Below are 23007 nucleotides of genomic sequence, written 5' to 3' on the forward strand. Positions count from 1 at the left end.
GTTGAAGGGTCCCTGATCCACCATTCAGCCGTTTGTGTGTGGTGTTTTTTTTTTGTTGTTTTTTTTTAAATATCAGGAATTAGGGGGGCAATCATACTGTCTGTGAGTTCTCTTTCTGAGCTAGATGGGCACACAGGAGAACAAGGGAATAAGGGAATATTGCTGCCCGATAGGTGTCATCTGTATGTATGTATGTATGTAATACTAACGGCCCCATACACAAGATAAGTGTTGGCTGAGCGGTCATTTGGCAGACGGCTATCTCTCCCGACTCCCCCATATGCACCAATATTCCAGCTTTCCTGTGATCTGTATGAGAGAGTCACCTCCAGACTCCTCTATTGGAGGATTATCTACAGAAAGAACAAACGGATTAGCCTCTGAAATTCAGGATGCCAGATCCTTCTCTGCCCTGACACCATCTATCGGGAGGCCCCCAAATAATGTATATAGTCTACCAAACCCCGGAAATCAGTGCTTTCATGCAACTTTAGTCTAATGTGTATGGGGGCATTAAAAAGTAACTTATTGGACATTGCCTCTGGCCCAGCCTAATAGACTTTTCTACATTACAGGCCCAGACACCATTATTGGTTATTTAAGTATCGTAGTAACTAGGCATCCCCATACTATCAAGTACTTGAGAGAGGAGGGGCATTCAGTGGAACTCTGTCAAACCTTCTTAGATGCCATGTTTGCCCTTGACAGCAGCAAGTGGTTAAACTGCCAGGGTTTGTGTAGCAGCCGCACCTGTGCCATCCCTGCCTGTACATCTATGTTCTGATGCCCAAAAGAGTTACTTTTTAACATGTTAAACATTTGTTTTAAAATAATTAACAAAATGTTAATATCTGCTTTTTTATGGAGTTTTTCTTGTAATATAGGACAGCCTAAGGCCAAAAATAGACTCCATAAAAGACTGTACATGGAGACTTTGGCATCAAATAACTCCCGTCTTAGTGAGACTGCTACTAAATAATTTCTGTCCACGGTATTTGTGCAAACAAAGAAACTTTTATAAATGCCTCAAACTTCTGTGTGTGAATCAGACCTGAGCTCTAACTTGTTAGAAGATGACAGTCTGGTGAAGACAGGAAACATATAGACGGCCGTTGGGGATGTAGTTTGTGACAGACTCTGGCTAAATATGTTAATAGAACGGTAGTAGAAGATGAAGATGTCGTCCTCATCATGAAATAGTTATTTCTCATGTCACGTGTAATGAATATCTCCTGCAGTATTGCTAATGCCAATTCCAGTGTCAGTAAATGAGACGAGAATTAGCAATAAGGAAGATGAGTCTATGAGAAACGTATTCAGCTACAGACTCCAAGGAAGCAACTGCTTGTTGTCTGTGGCCTAAAATATATAGGTTTTATTACTAGATGTAAAGAAGAAATCTAAACACTGTAAACAATAAATCTAAAATGTTTCCCTTATTATCTCCAGTAATTGTATTATTACACAGGATTTTTTGATGTTACATCGCTCATCTTCTCATTCAGGTCTCTACAATATCGGATCCTCTCAGTGAAGATCTTCTATATAAGAGAATTTTCCTGATTTACCCATCAAAGATGGATATGGACAGAGACAAGATGGTGGAGGGGATATTACACCTCACCCTAGAGATCCTCTTCCGGCTTACTGGAGAGGTGAGAGATTCTGATGACGTCACATTACATCATTCTTATCTATGGGAATAACAGATAGACAGAACTGGAGAGGTGAGGACTCTGGAAATATCTGTAGTGAGATTTATGAATGTGTCTCTACATAACCAGGATTACACAGTAGTGAAGAAGACCTCTAGTGAGCGCTGTCAGGACCCTGTGTCTGAGGGATTGGGAAGAACCCTGAGCCCAATCACAGGGCTTCCACCTCATCACCTGATACATGAGAACATGAATGACCAAAATATCCTAGATCTGGCCTACAAGATGATTGAGCTGCTGACTGGAGAGGTGACATTGCTGGGAATGCTGAGACATTTTATAGTATAGCTATGAAGGGATTGGGGGATGACTGTCATTGTATGTGTCAGATTCCTATAAGGTGTCAGGACGTCACCGTCTATTTCTCCATGAATGAGTGGGAGTATTTACAAGGACACAAAGATCTGTACAAGGACATCATGCTAGAGGTTCCCCAGCCCCTCACATCACCAGGTAATAGACAGGACTAAATACACACGACCTATAGTTATCTGTATGTAAAGAATGAATACAGTTCCTGTATGTGTTTCCTCCAGATCTATCCAGTAAGAGGACAACACCAGAGAGATGTCCCCGTCCTCTTCTTCCACAGGACTGTAAACAAGAAGATCCCAATGTTCCTCAGGATCAGGTAGATGGAGAGAAGGTGTCACAAGATCTCCCCTATTTGTCTTGTTTTATCCACCAGTATTATATGTTTTATACTTGTGTAATGAGAACAGTGGAGATGGCAGGATTAGAGCTGATCATAGATGGGACTTCTCCAACTGTCTGTGACTTGTACAATATTTTTTTTCAGGGTGAAGATCTGACCCATATTAATACTATAGAGACATATGAAAGGGGTGATGAGCGGTGTAAAGAGGAGATTCCTACATATGACGACCCAGGTGAGTAGTGACCACTAAATGAAGAGAAGTCACAGATTCTTCTCAGTCACAGGCTGTGGATGGTTTACTGGTCATGTAGGCTGGCCATATCACAATCGTGTGACCACCATTTTGCATCTAGGCCAAAACCTTTTCTTCCACCAAAAATTGTACAAATGACTTTGGACATTGAAAGCCCTTTTCTATAGAACTTACAACCTGGAAGATCCAACTACCAACTGAAATTAGAAGATCCTGACTTTTACCTGCCCAGATCTGTAAACTACAAAGCTAAATGACAGCATATGTAGAAAGTGCTGACAAGTTAGAAAATCACTTAAAGAAAAATATTATGATGAGCCTGTAAGAGAAAGTGGAGGGTAATGATGCTGTTGGCTTCCTAGAATCCTGATATCTTATTAGATTAATCTACCTTCTCTCCATTCTGTGTTGCTGAATGTGCTCATATGGTCCCTACAAGACCAGGTCCAGTCTTTATGACCAAACCTCGCTTTTATGATCGGCAACATTAAACGTGCGGTGAGGACCAAGTGTGAATTTCTGTATAATAACAACAGAGTTTCCCTTTATCCTGACTTTTCAATTTCTTTTTAAACCAAATAACTTCAAATAGATAAATTATACAAAAAACATTACACCTGTGCCATGATATATCTCTAAGCTGTGCGTGGCTGATGGCTGTAATATACATTTATTCACGCCTGCAGGAGATGTGTTGGCTCGAGCCCTGGTTTCATGGATTCACTCCACATCATAAATTACATGACATTATCGATCCTAAAGAATTTCGATGCAATTTATCCTGAAATGGGGGGCACTAATACTTTCTCTACTCTTCTGGTCAGGACTCATAGTATCTCCAACAGTCTACCATAAATAAATAAGTGCAACTCTGGCTTAGTGTTGGAGTCCCCCCCCACCCCCCAAACATACATTCTTGTTGGGGATGTAATGTATTTTTTTATCCTGTCTTTTTTTTTACCTGTTCATTCTGTATGATAGTTTGATTGTGGTGGGATCGGCCGGCCTCACATATGTGAGTTTGTAACTCCCTGGTAGTCATTCAACAAAGGTCTCCATTGCCTCTTCCAAATGCCCGAGTTCTAAATTTAAGACATCTCAGCTCTGCACTATTATAAAAAGTTCTCATTAAATGTATATTTCTTCTTGATACTCATCTGACAGAAAATATTGGCCCTTACTATAGTTTAAATTGCCTGGAGCTACCAAGAACCATACTCTAATTATCCCAGAGAGGTTTCACCACTAGTTACTTTTTTTTTCCGATCTTTTCATTAGATGTGTTATTGTCTATAGTCAAAGTTTTGCCCATCACCCTTTAACCCCTCTACATGGATCTGGATTTACACAGAGACCCCTAGGCTTGGACTTGGTGTTGCCTGCTGTTCTGTGGTGTGAGATGACAAGAAGAATAGTCAGGTGGCCGGATCAGAACAAGGAGGGCAGAGAATATACAAAATCAGAAGACACAATAGTAGTCAGTAAACGAGCTGGGATCACAAGAAGAAACTAAGAAGAAAATACACAACATGGGAGCTGAACCCAGAAGACTTAACCAGTGGAGAACAAGGCTGTATCAGGCAGCTTCCAGCATTATGCATGAGCTTTAGTAGTGTGTGGTGCTTTCCATTTGAGTTAAGTAGGGAGCATATTTGACTTTGGAAGAGCAGATTTTGCTGGATTAGTTTATGGAAGCCATGTTTCTTTTCAAGAGTTTTTGAGCCACTAGTGATGTGGAAACCTCTGTTTTTCCGTTGACAGATGATGGACCTGAGTGGAGGCTTGTTTTTTGTGAGATGAGTAGAAATTTTTATTGGTATCATTTTCGCATATTTCATATTTGGGAGGCAGAATGAACAAACAGTTGAACACCAAACTCTACTTGTTCATGCTATGAGGTTTTCTATTAGACTGTGAACTGTCATTGTCTTGGTGAATAATTCAATATTTTTACATAACTTGCCATTTGTACCAACAGATTAAGTAGAAATGTTCAAAAATATGAATTTCAAGAATATTTTATTCAAATATAATATTTTTTTTACTTAGCAGATGACTGTACTAGGAGATCAGAGGGACAGCTGACATCTTCAATTTTCAAATCAGATGAGCTGGAGATCTCACAGGATACAATTGAAGGGAATGCTATTACTCCAAATATACCATCATCCCTTCCCAGCAAAGATGTGTCATCTGATCCTTTGAAACAGGTCCTATCTTCCGATTCATTACCGACTACTAAGGAAAATCAAAGTCATAAAATAAGCATTAAAAAACTAACTGCTCCTAAAGCTAAGAAGCCATTTTCACGGTCAGAATATGGAAATAGTTTTCCCCTCAAAAAGTTTTTTCTTAAACATCAAAAAATTCACACAGCAAAGAATAGATTTCCTTGTTTCAAGTGTATGAAATGTTTTAACAAGAAAGCAAGTCTTCTTAGTCACCAAAGAACTCACACAGGGAAGAAGCCTTTTTCATGTTCAGAATGTGAGAAATGTTTTACAGGAAAATCAAATCTTGTTAACCACCAGAGAACTCGCACAGGAGAGAAGCCTTTTTCATGTTCAGAATGTGAGAAATGTTTTACAGGGAAATCAAATCTTGTTAACCACCAGAGAACTCACACAGGAGAGAAGCCTTTTTCATGTTCAGAATGTGAGAAATGTTTTACAGGGAAATCAAATCTTGTTAACCACCAGAGAACTCACACAGGAGAGAAGTCATTTTCTTGTTCAGAATGTGGAAAATGTTTTACAGATAATTCAAGTTTTATCAGACATCAGAGAATTCACACAGGGGAGAAGCCTTTTTCATGTTCAGAGTGTGGGAAATGTTTTAACCGGAAAGCGCATCTTGATAGACATCAGAGAACTCACACAGGGGAGAAGGCTTTTTACTGTTCAGAATGTGGGAAATTTTTTTTCCGGAAAGCGCATCTTGATGGACATCAGAGAACTCACACAGGGGAGAAGCCTTTTTCATGTTCAGAATGTGAGAAATGTTTTAACCAGAAATCAGATCTTGTTACACATCAGAGAACTCACACAGGGGAGAAGCCTTTTTCCTGTTCAGAATGTGGGAAATGTTTTAACAACAACTCAGCTCTTGTTAGACATCAGAAAACTCACACAGGGGAAAAGCCTTTTTCATGTTCAGAATGTGAGAAATGTTTTACAGGGAAATCAAATCTTGTTAAGCACCAGAGAACTCACACAGGAGTGAAGCCTTTTTCATGTTCAGAATGTGGTAAATATTTTACAGAGAAATCAAGTCTTATCAAACATCAGATAATTCACACAGGGGAAAAGCCTTTTTCATGTTCAGAATGTGGAAAATGTTTTAACCGGAAAGCGCATCTTGATAGACATCAGAGAATTCACACAGGAAAGATGCCTTTTTCATGTTCAGAATGTGGGAAATGTTTTAACCAGAAATCAGATCTTGTTACACATCAGAGAACTCACACAGGGGAGAAGCCTTTTTCATGTTCAGAATGTGGGAAATGTTTTAACAGCAAATCAGCTCTTGTTAAACATCAGATAACTCACACAGAGGAAAAGCCTTTTTTATGTACAGAATGTGGGAAATGTTTTAACCAGAAATCAAATCTTCTTAGTCACCAGAGAACTCACACAGGGGAGAAGCCTTTTTCCTGTTCAGAATGTGTGAAATTTTTTAATCGGAAAGTGCATCTTGATAGACATCAGAGAAGTCACAGAGGGGAGAAGCCTTTTTTATATCCTTAATGTGGAAAAAGTTTTACTTGAAAAGACTTACCTTTAGCAAAAAAAAATCTTGCTAATAAGTGAGTGCGTCCTATAGACTGGAGATAGCTTCCTGTGACCGAGAACAATGAGACCGTGTCCTTCCTGATCAGTGAGAGAACTGCTCTCTCCTCAAGCCCCACACCTATCTAACTGATTGGTGCAAAAGAGGAGAGGAAGGTACTGGGACCTATGCAGAGGCTGCACGTCCTGACTGAGCAGCTGAAGAACCTAGCTCATGGACCTTTCAGATCATGTAACACTGTTTTACCTATTCTTAAAAGTTGTTAGGTTCCGTTATGAACTGTGCCATTTCTTAATGAGTTTGACCTCCTGAATTCAAATTGGACAATGAGTTTTCCTTTTACTGCTACATATAATTAATGATAAAAGTTTCAGTACTTTGAAACATTATTTTTGTAAATATACCGATGCAGAATATTTTATTATGCCAATTTTCTGATATTTATTTAGAGGAAACTTAGAAACAATTCAAGTAACTAAAACCTGTCTAATCCCTATTGCGAATTTTAAACCGTTACAGAAATTGCACTACAAAATTAGTCCTCATTCAGTGACAACTGTTTTTTGCTTGTTTCTTGTACTCCTGTATCAAATCATCTCTTAAAATTATGCAACAGTAATTTGCAAGCATTGATGGATTTCATTTTCCTTGATATCTTTTTCTCTATAGCTGCAATATCTTGGTTACATCTCTCACCATCCTCGTCTCTCACTACTCCACAGTTTGGTGTAAGAAAAGTCTAGAATGTAAGAAATTAATCATTAAGGACATGTTACAGCCATGATCCTTATATGTTTTGAGGAGAAATAACACCCAACTCTTCATAGTTACTGTATCTGCTCGAGTTTCCCAAAAAGTTAGTTACCACAAATGCAAATGTAAACCATACTGCTTTTTCCTTGCCCTGCAACGAATGAAAAAACTCCTCATCTTGAAGAAGCTTATGAATCTGAAGTCCAATAAAGACTCCTTCTTTTATATTTGCTTCACTTAACCTTGGAAAGTTATCAATCAGATGCATGAATGCTTTTAATTTTTTATCCATAGCCTTTACAAAGTTCTTCATTAGGCCCAACTTGATAAGATTTTGTTGCCACCATTGCCTAGGTGGGTCCTCAACTTATGGATTCAGGACAATTTACTCCCTTGCTGAAGTGAATGTCAGAGAGGCCAGTCCCTTTTTTTGTAGCAATATTCTCTTGCACGACTATCCCACTCACACAGAAAGCAAAAATGAAAAAGTGAAAAAAAAACACTTTTTCATTTTTACGAATCAATTTGTGAAGCACCTGGGGGTTCCAAGTGCTCACTATGCATCTAGATAGGTGCCTTGGGGGGTCTCGTTTCCAAAATGGGGTCACTTGTGGGGGAGCTCCAATGTTTGGGCACGCAGGGGCTCTCCAAACGCAACATGGTGTCTGCTAACAATTTGAGCCGATTTTCCATTCAATTTGTTAGCGGACACCATGTTGCATTTGGAGAGTCCCCGCCCGGATGTTTCACGGTTATTAGACACCCAAAAAAAAACATGCGGGGATCGCTCGTGCATGGCAGGCAATCCCCGCAAAGTTTTTTTGGCCGTGAAGCATATGAGGTGGAGACTCGAGCATGTCACTCAAATACCCACGATACTCAATGCATACCAGAACACCCGATGCAAACTCAAGTAGCGAGCACTTGCGCTCAACAGTAGTCACCATATCGTCATCTTTTTTTCTTACTTTTGAAAAAAATCCCAACCCCATCACAACCCTAACCCCAACCCTAACCTCAACCCTAACCGTAGCACAATCCTAACCGTAGCACAACCCTAACCCTAGCACAACCCTAACCTGAGAGTTTATTTTTTACGCCTTTCCTCCTGCAGTATAAGTGATTAGACAACCTTATTCTTCGGGTCGGTGAGACTACAGCGATACCAGAATCATATGGGGTTTTTATGACTGACAGCTGTCACACACTAAAAGTCGCATTTTTTGTAAAATCTAGTTTTTGTATCGCCATATTTTGAGAGCTATAATTTTTCCAGATTTTGGCAGACAGTCATTTGACGGCTTGTTTTTTGCGGGATGAGTTGACTTCATTATTGGTGCCATTTTCAGGCATGTGACATTTTTTGATTGCTTTCTATTCCGATTTTTGGGAGGCAGAATAAACAAAAACCAACAATTCAGGAATTGTTTTTTTGTTTTTTTTTATTCTGTTCCGCGTGTGGTAAAATTGATAAGGCAGCTTTATTCTTCGGGTCAGTACGTTTACAGCGGTACCACATTTATATCGTTTTTCTATGTTTTGCACTTTTACATAATAAAAGTAATTTTATAGAAAAAAATATTTTTTAGCATCGCTTTATTCTGAGAGCTATAACTTTTTTATTTTTCAGCTGATGGAGCTGTATGGCAGCTTGTTTTTTGCGGGACGAGATGACATTTTCAGCGGTACCATTTTTATTTATATTTGTCTTTTTGATCGCGTGTTATTGCATTTTTTGTTTGGCGGTATGGTGATAAAGCATTGTTTTTTGCTTCGTTTTTTATTTATTTTTTTTACCGTGTTCACTGAAGGGGTTAGGGAGAAGATTGTTTGGAGATGCACTGCGCATGTCCAAAAAATCTTCCTGCTGTCTGGCAATCCGGATGTTGTCATGATGACATCGGGTCGTCATGGCAACATCCTGGAAGCCATGGCAGACAGCGCTGGAAGCCGGAAGAGGAGGTGAGTATCTGCGATCACCCCCCCTTGCCACCGCAATGCTGCGATCGACTTTGATCGCAGCATCACAGGGGTTAATGTTCTGGGAGCGGTGCGTGACCACTCCCTGCACATAGTACCGGGTGTCAGCTGTGACAGTCAGCTGACACCCGGCGGCGATCGCGCCCGCACAGCCTGTGTGCGCGCGCGCGATCGCCATGACCTACTAACACAGGTCTGGCTCTTAAGTCCCAGGGCACAGACGCGTATTCGTACATCTAATGTTGTTAAGGGGTTAAAGACATTTTCATTGCAATGGTACATTGTAAATTCTCTCCATCTGCTTTCAATGTACATTTTGGTGGTCTTAAAGATGAGATAGAACAGGCTTGCAGAACAGCAAATATCAGCACTGCTGGCAGAAACAGATGATCTTGAAAATAGGTCAAGGCTCAATGATATACCACTTATTGGTGTGCCTGAAAAAATAGAAGGCGCCTTTCCTACTGAATTCTTTGAAAACTGGCTGAAATTAATAATCAGGCTCGAAACCTTAACCCTCCTATAAGCTGTAGAACGAGGTCATAGGGTGCTCATCTTCCTCCTGGGCTTCCACAAAGACCTGTGCTGGCTAAAGTTTTACACTACCGGGACAAAGATATTATCCTGCGACAGGCAAGGGATCACCCAGATGTAACAATCAGTGGGTCCAAAATCTAGATCTTTCCAGATTATTCTATAGAAGGACTGAAACAAAGAGCCAGATTCATTGATATCAAAAAACATCTGAGAGATCAGCATGTTCCATATTCAATTATTATATTTAATAAACCTTTCTGAATTGACGTCTGCAATAAACCAGCAGCACGAGAATTATCCACAAATTTCTCCAGATCCTGATATTCATCGGTTTTGACAAACCCATGAATCTGCAGCAGCTGAACATCAAACTTAAAACGCCAAGAAAAGAATACGGATCAGGTTAGCACAATCTGATACAAATAATCTTAAATGTTTGTTGGGTAAGGCCCTATTTGCGCTACTTTCTCCCTAGTGTTTTATCTTGGATACAGCAGCAGTACCTTGGAATCGTCTCCCGGTCTGGAAATTGTCAAAGGAGAGCCCGGCTGCAGAGGGCATTATCTATATATCTACATCATGGAATACTTTTACAATTGACTATCATCAAGGGTTACAAACTATTAGACAAAATGGAGGATCCATTATGGACATGGACAGCTCTACAAACATTTCCTAATGACAATAAGTTTACACTTGAATGGGACTCTAATTTAAATAATTGTCTGCACATTATGTTAGCATGTTTACATAAAAAGAGAACACAATTGTGTGAAACTGCAACTGAAAAAGTTCTATATTTAGCTAAGGACTGTGAAGACCTGGGGTATTCTGTTGGCATAATACTACTCAGACAACACAGTGTGAGGGTAAAGCAGTGTGACAATATTTTATTGAACCACCAAACGGACATTAAACAGAACAGTCCCAACAAATACCTAAGATGGTACAACATTACACAGTCTTGTCCTTCTGCTGACTCGTCAGGGATAGAACTGTGATTTTGGGACTTCCAGGGCCAACTACCTTAACCAGTGGCCCCCGCTTTTGGCGGGCGTCCTCAGAGAGGAAGTAGCAGCCAGCTTAGGAAGCTGACAGTCCATCGAGGTACAAGGCCTGGAGACTCAAGGGTCCCACCCTGGCCTCTCCGAGAGTTTCCATGGGTTCCAGGCGACCCGAGGGTCCCACCTGGCAGCCCCTATCAACATATCCATGGGGCCAGGTGACTTCATCGTCCCAACCTGGTCTCCACAAATGTATCCATGGGTTCTCTGATGGTCAAAGGAGCAGCTCCGTATCCTTCCAGTCAGGGCCGTTCATCCTTAGGCTGGAATCATGTAGAATCCAAATCTGTGTCTTTCTGGATTGAGCCATGCTACCAAGCTGATGCCCTGAAAACTCTGACTGATTTTTGATTCTCTCTTTCAATTCTCACTGCTACAGAGGCATATGTCCCTTAAATAGTTACAGTTGTCCTTTCAACGTATGCATCCACAGGTCAAGGATTAGGGAGGGTATTATTCCACAGGGCTCATGTTTCATTGTTTGAGCATTTAATCATTTTATATAGTTGGTATAGCAGTGGGCTCTTGTAAATCAACATCAAGATGGCTTTAGTAAATATGCAATTAGCATAATAACAAATATCATTGTTTAAAAACTAAGAGTTTTCAACATTCAGCTTTATGCAAATAATCATATGTCCTTCTTGACCAGCCACAGAAATACACATACATTCACAAGTCAACACAATAGTGGATTTCTCTTGGCTTAACAAATGTAGACTTCTGGCTGATTAAGATAAAAAGCTGTTTTGTCACAAGGACCTATTAGGCTATGTGCCCACGTAGCGAATTTCAAGCGGATATGCTGCGGAATTTCCGCAGCGTATACGCTTGGTAAACGCTATGTAATCTGCCCCCCATGGTCCCCAAGGGGATTCCGCAGGTTCAATGCCCATGCTGCGGATTTTTCCGCAGCGTTTTTGCTGTGGGGAAAAATCAACAGCATGTTCATTAATTTTACGTTTCCCCAAGCGGAATTGCCTTTGCACTGCAAGAAAAAACGCAAGGCAATTCCGCATGTGGAAATCGTGCGATAAACGTACGATAAACGCGTGCGGAATTCCACATGCGTTTATCCGGGAGAGGACATGCAGAAATGAAGCAGAAAATTTCTGCTTCATTTCCGCAGCGTGGGCACATAGCCTTAAGGTTTGAATCTCATCCAGAATATAAAAAAAAAAAAAATTCTAACACTATCACATCCATATTACAATTAGACCATGAACCAATAATGAATAAATCGAAAAAACTGCAAAGAGACAGGGATCATTATCGTATTATAAAAAAGAAAGAAACACAAAGTGTGCCCTGAGTGATCGAACAAAATCTAAAATTTCTCTACCTATACAACTAAAGGACAAGGCTAATGAATGTATTGATACAAAAAAAAAATTTAAAAAAATGAAAATATTAAGATCGAACCGAAGATAACAAATAACAAAATAATTGAGAAAGTGCTACCAAATAGAATTGAACCTTTATCAATTGCATCAGTTGAATCTACAAAAATTACTGTAAGCAGGAGAACAAATTTGACAAACACTCCTCCTATACAAAATTCAAATACAATACTTCCATCTTCTGAATGGAAAACCTCTACCTTCATTTTGGTTCTTAATGAAAAAAAACATCTAGACAACATTAGACTACAAATAGAATAAATGAAGAAAGGGAAAGTGCTTGTGTAAGTAGAAAATAAAACTGAGACAACTAGAGGCAATAAATTAAATAAGTCTAATTCCACCTAATGAAATTGAATCTCTAATCAAATTCTCTGATCCCACTTCTACTCCACTACTGGACCTCTCAGTATATGACACTACATCAGACATTGTTTCCTCTACTAAAAAAACAAGCAATATTATCATAGTGGACAATACCACAACTGGTACTAAAGGTCTGGTACCTTTTTTACCCCAGGCTGTGTCCCCCAAGAAAGGGCAATTAACCAATACTTCTCCTACAAACCAGGGAAAAGAGAAAACCTATTAGAGGAACACGAGGAGGAAGAAAAGAGGGAAAATAAACCTACCCCAAGCCCCAAACAACATATCCATGGGGCCACAAATATTTTTAATCTGTCGGACTAACTTTTATCAAATGATGAGAAATGAATGTTATCAAAAGGACTTTCCTTTTGTCCCACAAACAAATCCAAAGACTTTGGTCTTTTTTTAAATCTTCAGGTATTTACGAGGAAAATGACTGAAAATACATTTTACAATAAATAAAGTGAGAGAACAGTCTGTTTTATCTTCATCACAAACTGATTTACAATTTCATGTGAATGTAAAAACAAAATCCCATTTTTATCCGATCGAGAGTAAGGGACATCACATTAGCACCTTCCATGATATAGTTCTTGATAAATTAAAATAACTTACAATTAAAGGAGGCCCACCACAAAAAATAAAAATAATCTTTCAATATCTGAGAAAAAAGCCCTACAATCCTTATGTAATAATGAGAACTTAGTCATTAGAGCTGCTGATAAAGGTGGGATATAGTAATACAAAACTGCACAGATTATTGCAGAGAAGCATACAGGATAATATCAGATGTGGAATACTATCAGACAATTCCTTCAGACCCTTTACCTAAAGTGATGCTAATTAATAATAGTTTGATCAACAGAGCAATAGAGGAAAATATATTAAATCTAAAAGAAAAAAAAAATTCTCTTAATCAAAAATCCCACTATTTCCTTCTTTTATCACCTTCCAAAAATCCATAATAGTCTTACTAATCCCCCTGGAAGACCTATAATATCAGGCATTGGATCTCTGACGAGCAATCTGTCAGAATATATTGACAAAATAATGCAGATTCATGTGTCAAAATTACCTAACGATCTAAAAGATTCTACACATCTAATTCAACTTCTACAAGAGATACAATGGGAGCCGAATTATGTTTTTCTCACATTAGATCTATCATCTTATATTCAAATATATTAAATGATATCGGATTGACATGTTTCAAAAAATATTTGACCGATGTCAGATTGTCCAGTAGACAAATCCTTCATCTACACAGGGCTATCCTTTATTTAAAAAAATAATTATTTTACATTTGAAGGTGAACATTACCATCAGACGCGAGGCACTGCGATGGGTTCAAAGGTCGCACCAACCTACGCAAATCTATTCATAGGGGTATTTGAGGAGATTTTTATTCAAAATAATAAATGGAAAAAGTATATAACTTTATATAAAAGGTTCATTGATGACCTGTTCTTTATATGGGACAATTGTAACAATAACATGCAATCCTTTTTGCTACATAAATTCTAATAATTGAGGTATTTCCTTCTCACCCCTATATGATTTTGTAAATATCAATTTTTTGGATATAAATGTATTTATAAAGGAATATTCCATATGTACGAAAACCTTTTTCTTAAAAAGTTGACATAAACAGTTATTTATATCCATTATGTGAAGTGGCTGGATAACATCCACAAAATCAATTCAAAAGAATTGAGAAGAATTGTAGTGTTGACATTGATTTTATAACACAAGCCAAAATCTTGCAAGAGAGATTTGAAGCTCAGAGATACCCAAATGGATTAATCAAACGAGCCTATTCTAATTCAAAGAAATATGGTCAGAAAGCACTACTAGAAAATAAGAAAAAATCAGTCTGTAAATGGATATGAATTCAATTTTATCACCCAGTTTAATTCCTGCCATAAAGAAATACGCCAAATTTTTCAGAAATATTGGCACACATTACAAAGTGATCCTATTCTTGGAAAATCTCTACCTAGAAACCCCATGATCACTTGTCGTAGTGCGCCCACAATAAAGAATATTTTGGCCCCTCGCTGCTTCAAATCATACTCCTCAAACAGTATACCTAATCAGATAAACCTAATGGTATATACAAATGTGGATCAAGGAATTGTTTGTGTTGTTTATCTATAGATCACGGTGTCGATAGTTTTTCCTCATCTATTGGACAGAGATTTTCAGTTAAGCAACATCTAACACAGACTTTGTGATTTATGTAATCCAATATATATGTAATAAACAATATGTGCGTAGAACTACTCAGCCACTGCACAGCAGAATTCATTCACATAGAGACAATATCGTAGGGGTTTCCTTAAACATGGGTTATCTCAACACTGTACAATAGAGCACAATAATGAGTATAGAAAATGAAAATGAGTCCAATTGAATATATTCCTGCTAATAGGCCGAACCGCATTCAGAAACTGAACAGGAAGGAAATTTACTGGATATAGAGACTGAACAGTATGAAACCCCACGGATTAAATGAAATGTCTGAATTGTTCCTTTAGATGTTAAGAAATCTACATCTATGGTCATTTTGGAGATAGAAAGCCTGATGTGGAAGCTCCCTTAACATTAGTATTAATTGTAATAATTTAGATGGTCTTTTAATAAGATATTTTATTGTAATATCTATTTACAACAATATTATCCATGATCTGTGACATGGTTTTATTAACCAATTGATATAAATTAATTATTTTAAATAAAACCCTCGACCTTTCAGGTTTTAATATTTAGTTCTTTTATATACATTTGCTATGATTTATTATGATATATAATTATGGTACAAGGATGATCTTTTAATATCCTATGTAAACTACCGTTCAAAAGTTTGGGGTTATTTAGAAATTTCATTATTTTTGAAAGAAAGGCACATTTTTTTTTCAATGAAGCTATCATTAAATGAATCAGAAATACACTCTATACATTATAAATGTGGTAAATGACTATTCTAGCTACAAACGTCTTGTTTTTATTGCAATATCTACATAGGTGTATACAGGCCCATTTCCAACAACCACCACTCCAGTGTTTTAATGGTACATTGTGTTTGCTAACTGTGTAAGAAGGCTAATGGATGTTTAGAAAACCCTAGAAAAACCCTTGCACAAGTATGTTAGCCCAGCTGAAAACAGTTTGGCTGATTTGAGAAGCTATAAAATTGACCTTCCTTTGAGTTAGTTGAGAATCTGGAGCATTACATTTGTTTGTTCTATGAAACCCTCAAAATGGCCAGAAAAAGAGAACTTTCATGTGAAACTCGACAGTCTATTCTTGTTCTTAGAATTGAAGGCTATTCCATGCGAGAAGTTGCCAAGAAACTGAAGATTTCCTCCAACGGTGTGTACTACTCCCTTCAGAGGAGAGCACAAACAGGCTCTACCAGAGTAGAAAGAGAAGTGGGAGGCCCCGCTGCACAACTGAGCAACAAGACAAGTACATTAGAGTCTCTAGTTTGAGAAATCGATGCCTCACAGCTCCTCAACTGGCAGCTTCATTAAATAGTACACGCAAAACAACAGTGTCAACGTCTACAGTGAAGAGGCGACTGCGGGATGCTGGCCTTCAGGGCAAAGTGGCAAAGAAAAAGCCATATCTGAGACTGGCTAATAAAAGGAAAAGATTAATATGGGCAAAAGAACACAGGCATTGGACAGAGGAAGATTGGAAAAAAGTTTTGTGGACAGACGAATCAAAGTTTGAGGTGTTTGGATCACACAGAAGAACATTTGTGAGACGCAGAACAACTGAAAAGATGCTGAAAGAGTGCCTGACGCCATCTGTCAAGCATGGTGGAGGTAATGTGATGGTCTGGGGTTGCTTTGGTGCTGGTAAAGTGGGAGATTTGTACAAGGTAAATGGGATTTTGAATAAGGAAGGCTATCACTCCATTTTGCAAAGCCATGCCATACCCTGTGGACAGCGCTTGATTGGAGCCAATTTCATCCTACTACAGGACAATGACCCAAAGCACACCTCCAAATTATACATGGACTATTTAGGGAAGAAGCAGGCAGCTGGTATTCTATCTGTAATGGAGTGGCCAGTGCAGTCACCAGATCTCAACCCCATTGAGCTGTGCCCATCAAGCCAATCCAACTTGTGGGGCTTCAGGAAGCATGGGGGGAAATTTCTCAAGATGACCTCAGCAAATTAACAACTAGAATGCCAAAGGTCTGCAATGCTGGAATTGCTGCAAAGGAGCATTCTGTGACGAAAGCAAAGTTTGAAGGAGAAAATTATTCTTTCAAATAAAAATCATTATTTCTAACCTTGTCAATGTCTGGACTATATTTTCTAATCATTTTGCAACTCATTTGATAAATAAAAGTATGAGTTTCCATGGAAAACATGAAATTGTCTGGCCAAACTTTTGAACGGTAGTGTATATTTTTTAGATGTCACAATTTTATCAAACTCCCAGAACATCAAGCATTTAGATCTCCTTTAAGTGATTGTCTTTTTTTCTCAGAGTATAAAACTCCCCTCATTGTAACTCGAGTCACTACCATTGTCATCTATTTACCTACAGTCCCTGATAACGAAGGCTTGAAAAAAGAAAGATCTCCCTGAACTAATTCCCATGTGAAGTCACTGCTGCCCTAGGTGAACCCTCCGCTGATGAAATCCTTCCAAGTTAAGCACATGGCCATATATTTACTCCAGCGGCCGTATTCATGGACAGAGGTAAGCCACGCTCTCTCCCCATATTTCACCATCTCATTGTATGAGAAGCAAATTAATTAAAAAAGGAAGCGTGGAATTGATAATGATATTTATTTTCCCTCTAATAAAATTATACAGGAATTGATAAAACACACTGATATCAGTATAATGACACAAAATAATATTCTGACATATGAAACACGACAAATGGACTGTAACAAATATAATAAACTAAAATAAAAGAGGAATTCGGATAAGAGCATTTTAGCTCATCAAAAAGACATTAAATAAAATAAATAAAACAAGAATTTTTTGACATACAATGAACAAGTTTTTTACAAGCTTTTCTCCTACCCTTGGATTTGCTTTTCTTTTTAATCATCTGTTAATTCCTAAATACACATAGCGGCTTAACGAATAAAGAACACAGGACACAGTGGTTTTCCCTATAGAGACATAGGTTCTAGCCCAACTCCTGCTATTAGAATAAGTGAATAAATACATTTATTTTAGCGAACATTGGAACTTATAGATATACAATTTTTAAATAATGTCGAATAGGTTTATAGTATATGAACTGTAGATTTTTTTAGTAGGAATTTCTTTGTATAATTGAAATGCATGCAATTTTGTTATTTTCCGATGTAATCGTTTGCCAATCCAGTGAACTTTGACACAGCTCAGACAGTCATGTGTTGATTTGGAGCCTTAATTCATAACTCAAGCCTTTACACTGTCTTGCACCATTTTGTCTGTATGTGGTTGTTTCCTGAAGAAGTGCTTGTCACTTTGAAACTCCTTGAATAAAAACAGCAATTTAATAAACCTTTCTGAATTGACGTCTTCAATAAACCAGCAGTGTGGGAAGTATCCACAGATTTCGCCAGATCCTGATATTCAATGATCTACCCTGCCAAGTTAAGGGTGGTAGCCCGAGGTACTGTGCACTTTATTCAAGATTCATAAACCCTTCACTGGCTGGATATGAATGAGAGGATCAAATATGAAATACACCGGGATCACATTCGGGATGTTACAAGTTGAAGATCCTGTGGTCCAAACCCTAATTCTTCAAAAACACAGTGATCCGTGAGTATATGGGAAGAAGTGTGTCCCTGCTTGCTGGACAGTTCTTTACAAATGTTGCTTTTTCTTCAGGTTCTATTATGATTATATCACAGTCCTTATGTATAATTGGGGCTGAATTATCCCCCAAGGAGACTTAAATTCTAGGCGAGATTCTCCCATATGTTCAACAGTGACTGCGCCGCCATTTTTTCTACTTTAAAAGCGACAGCTATGGAAATACTTCTCCCAGTCTCTCACCCGGAGAAAGGTGTCATATATCTGCCTATTGTGGTTGGGGTTTTATGGGTGGAGGTCTTTTTATTTTTTGGGGTATTTTTATATTGTCGACAATCTTGTAAAATGTGCTTAACAAGCTATTTAAAACGGAAATGCTCTGCTGATAGGATATTGGAAATGACATATCTACTACATTAAATATGGCGGGGTTAGTGACAATACTTATCTGGAATGTAAGGGGTCTTTCTTCTTGTGTTAAAAGACAGGTGATCTTTCAGTATCTTCAAATGGAAAAACCTGCCTTCAAACACATCTTACCTCTGAGAAACTTCATCTACTAGACAAGAAGTGGTTACAGGCCAACTATCACAACACACAATATATTAAAGGGAAGGTGCCATCAAAAACAAAATTTTTTCAACAATTGAAAAAATGTAAACTATTAATGTTTAATTTTTTTCAAAATATCATTTTTTTTTAATGAAGTAAAATATGAAAAATAATTTTAAAAGGTTTGGTATTTCCACTTTTAAACACTAGGGGGAGCAGCTGCTGAGATTTGCCATGAAAACCTAGTGTACAACTAGCTCCCATTACCACTGCAGTAAATGTGGGCTGGGTCTGCTCTCCTGTGTGTGATGTCGCTCCTCTCCTCCCTTTCTGGGTGTTTGTAACAGGATAAGAGAGGATGAAATTTAGGATCACAGTGTGGTGCCATTTTTTTTGGTGACTGCCAGTGATCATGACGAGTACAGTGTCACCGAGGACGGCCGGCAGCACTGATTCTGTTAGATAGTGCTGCTAGCTGTTTTCATAAGCTGGGGTTAGATACGCGTAGTGTATCGTGTGGGATTAGATACACTTAGAGTAACACGCTGGGAATAGATACAGGTCTCAATGTAGTGTATCATATGCGGCTGATGTGGGGCCTGTGAGCCGGGTGAAGGGAGGGGCCTAGCTCTGGTTCCCCTGCCCATCCTCACAAATTGAACTGTATCGACTTATTGCCGATATACAGTACAGACCAAAAATTTGGACACACCTCATTTAAAGATTTTTCTGTATTTTCTTGACTATGGAAATTGTACATTCACACTGAAGGCATCAAAACTATGAATTAACACATGTGGAATTATATACTTAACAAAAAAGTGTGAAACAACTGAAAATATGTCTTATATTCTAGGTTCTTCAAAGTAGCCACCTTTTGCTTTGATGACTGCTTTGCACACTCTTGGCATTCTCTTGATGAGCTTCAAGAGGTAGTCACCGGAAATGGTTTTCACTTCACAGGTGTGCCCTGTCAGGTTTAATAAGTGGGATTTCTTGCCTTATAAATGGGGTTGGGACCATCAGTTGTGTTGTGCAGAAGTCTGGTGGATACACAGCTGATAGTCCTACTGAATAGACTGTTAGAATTTGTATTATGGCATGAAAAAAGCAGCTAAGTAAAGAAAAACGAGTGGCCATCATTACTTTAAGAAATGAAGGTCAGTCAGTCCGAAAAATTTGGAAATCTTTGAAAGTGTCCCCAAAGCAATATTGAGTGAGGGAGCGTGACGCTCCCATCAATCACCCTCTGCGTCTTACATCACTGATGCAGGCAGCTGGGGCGATGACATGACTACATGGAGTCCACTGTGCTGAGATGTGCGGGCGTTCGCTACAGAGACTGGAGCAGAGGGAGAACAATGAGGAGTTCATTATACTGTATAGAGACGTTGGGGAGTGCATTCTACTCTGTGGAGGCCAATGGGGAGTGCATTCTACTCTGGAGGCTGATGGGGAGTGCATTCTACTCTGTAGGCCAGTGAGGAGTGCATTCTACTCTGGAGGCCGATGGGGAGTGCATTCTACTCTGTGGAGGCCGATAAGGAGTATCGCACATGAAGATGGAATTGGATACATTGGTCTGGGGAACAACGCAAATGATGATGGGATGAGATACACCGGTCTGGGGAACATCGCACATGATGATGGGATTAGATACACCAGTCTGTGGAGTATCGTGCATGATGATGTGATTAGATACACAGGTCTGGGGAGTATCATACATGCAGGGATTAGATAGCTTTTCACTTTATACTGTATTTCTTACTTGAAGTTGCGATCATCTGATCTCTACTATACATAGCAAAATACACATACGCTCATACAAACAGGAAAATAGAAAAATTCTCACACACAGTAAAATACGCACGCTCACACACACTGAAAAATGCACACGCACGCTCACACACCCGGAAAAATGCACACGCACGCTCACACCAAAAAAAATACACATGCACGCTCATACACACAGGAAAAAACACATGCACGCTCATACACACAGAAAAATACACGTGGTGTAATACATTACCTCGCTCTGTCCACTTCTATGGGAGCAGTGGTGTAATATGTGACCCCGCTCCGTCCACTTCCATAGGTGCAGGGGTGTAATAAGATAGAATAGATAGATGTCCTGTAAATATATAATTTCACATGCCCCTACATATAATAATCTTGCACTTGCCTTTCATGTGGCACTAAAAGGCATTTATCCTAATAAATGAAAAAATAAACGCTTATTTTTGGTAACCAGCAAGGTAAAGCAGACAGCTGTGGGTTTATATTTTCAGGCTGGAAAGGTACCTCGTTATTGGGCCTTACCCAGCCTAAAAATAACAGCCTGTAGCCGCACCAGAAGTGTCGCATCACATTAGATGCGAGAATTCTGGCGCTTTGTCCGCCTCTTCCTGATTGGTGTCGTGGCAATCAGAGTAATGGTAGTTGTGGTTGATGACAGCTGTGATTTGTCAAAAATCACAGCTGCAATCAACAGCTGGGGTTAGTAATGGAGAGGCGTCTTTCAGACACCCCCACTACTGACTCACTAACGGAAAAAAAACAAAAATAAATGTTATTTGAATAATGACTCTCCGATACTTTCCCTGGTTCACCAATTTATTTTTGAATAAAAAAAAAACACAAGCAGGCCCGACGTAGTCCATGATGTTACCATGATGATCCCCGTATCCGAAGTCCAAAGGCTATGGAGCCTTGTTCAGAGAACGAGGCTTTATAGGCCGCTGCAGCAGCCACTCCGAGGCCCACTGCGCTCCATGAGACCCGGCGGCTGTGATGAGCAGTGGCATCAGTAACTACACCGCTCATTAGAGTCACGGAGCCCTCTGTATAATGGCCCCTTATAGTGTCCCACAGTCTAATGGCCTCATATAGTCATCCATACAGTATAATGGCCCCATATAGTCCTCCATACAGTATAATGGCCATATATAGTGCCCTACATAATAATGGCCCCATATAATGACCTACACTATAATGGTCCCATATAGTGCACTACGGTATAATGGCCCCATATAATGCACCATACTGTAATGTGCTTCACATATTGCTCCACAGTGTAATGGTGTCATATAGTGCCCCACAGTAGAATGTGCCCCATAAAGTGCATCCTGGTGTATATGGCCCCCATCATCCTTCTCCCGGTGTGTATGGTCCCCATCATTCACCTCCCTGCGTCTATGGCCCCCATCCTCCTCCTCCCTGCGTGTATGGCCCTCATCCCCCTCCCTGCGTGTATGGCCCTCATCCTCCTCCCCCCTGCGTGTATGGCCCTCATCCTCCTCCTCCCTGCTTGTATGGCCCACATCCTCCTCCCGGTGTGTATGGCCCCCATCCTCTTCCTCCCGGAGTGTATGGCCCCTATCATTTTCCTCCCAGCGTGTATGGCCTCCATCATCCTCCTCCCTGCATGTATGGCCCCCATCATCCACCTCCCTGCGTGTATGGCCCCCATCATTCACCTCCCTGCGTGTATGGCCCCCATCATTCACCTCCCTGCGTGTATGGCCCCCATCATCCTCATCCCTGCATGTATGACCCCCATCCTCTTCCTCCCGGTGTGCATGGCCTCCATTATCCTCCTATCGGCGTGCATGGCCCCCATCATCCTCCTCCCAGCGTGTATGGACTCCATCTCCCTGCGTGTAAGTGTCCTGCTCAGACACACCCCCACCAAATTAAAATGACAGCTTCCAGTGGCTGAAATAAAAATGTATAAATAAAAAAACTAATAAAGTGGTACATTTAATTTTGTATTAAAAATAATTGATTATATAATCCCAATGTGAGCATCTTAAAGTGATAATAGATGCAGAGGGTCAGTAAGTATAATTGTTCTGTAAGTTATTACTAAATCTCTATTACTAATCTCTATCTACATACCACCACCATATTCCAGGAAAATCATACATAAAATTCTCACTATTATTTCCGGCTTCTCACGAGTCCCCTATATTATAATAGAGGACATTAATAATATACCGGACTGTCACTGGGATAGAGGGAGACATGAAGCTAAGAGGGTAAAAGGCAATTGTATCCCTTTTGGTCACTTAAGGAGACAGCTGTAATTGCTCTTTGGAGAGCCCGTCCTCCTAATGTATACCTGACGCGCCCCCTGGGCCATGTTCAAGGGATACCC

At 39.5% G+C, this 23007-nt stretch overlaps 2 protein-coding genes across 2 annotated transcripts in view; one reads left to right on the forward strand and one right to left on the reverse strand.

The window, feature by feature from the left end:
• LOC141220371 (uncharacterized) overlaps positions 1-23007 on the reverse strand; it is a 324060-nt gene that overhangs the window by 55844 nt on the left and 245209 nt on the right. The window lies entirely within an intron of this gene.
• Positions 2429-6586, forward strand: LOC141220363 (uncharacterized). The gene is made up of 2 exons (XM_073666286.1): positions 2429-2605; positions 4679-6586. Exons 1-2 carry the CDS (start codon positions 2443-2445, stop codon positions 6370-6372), a joined length of 1857 nt encoding a protein of 618 aa, XP_073522387.1. The 5' UTR covers positions 2429-2442; the 3' UTR covers positions 6373-6586.

Source organism: Phyllobates terribilis, unplaced genomic scaffold (genome assembly GCF_046119375.1).
Source record: "Phyllobates terribilis strain yellow unplaced genomic scaffold, ASM4611937v1 Scaffold_285__1_contigs__length_2463970, whole genome shotgun sequence".
Classification (NCBI taxonomy): Eukaryota; Metazoa; Chordata; class Amphibia; order Anura; family Dendrobatidae; genus Phyllobates; species Phyllobates terribilis.

What these genes read in the sequence shown, in the direction of transcription:
- LOC141220363 (XM_073666286.1), top strand. Translation starts at nt 2,443, where the DNA reads ATGGCAGGATTAGAGCTGATCATAGATGGGACTTCTCCAACTGTCTGT. An exon ending in TCCTACATATGACGACCCAG is followed by an intron (nt 2,606 to 4,678) that starts GTGAGTAGTGAC and finishes TTTACTTAGCAG; the next exon opens with ATGACTGTACTAGGAGATCA.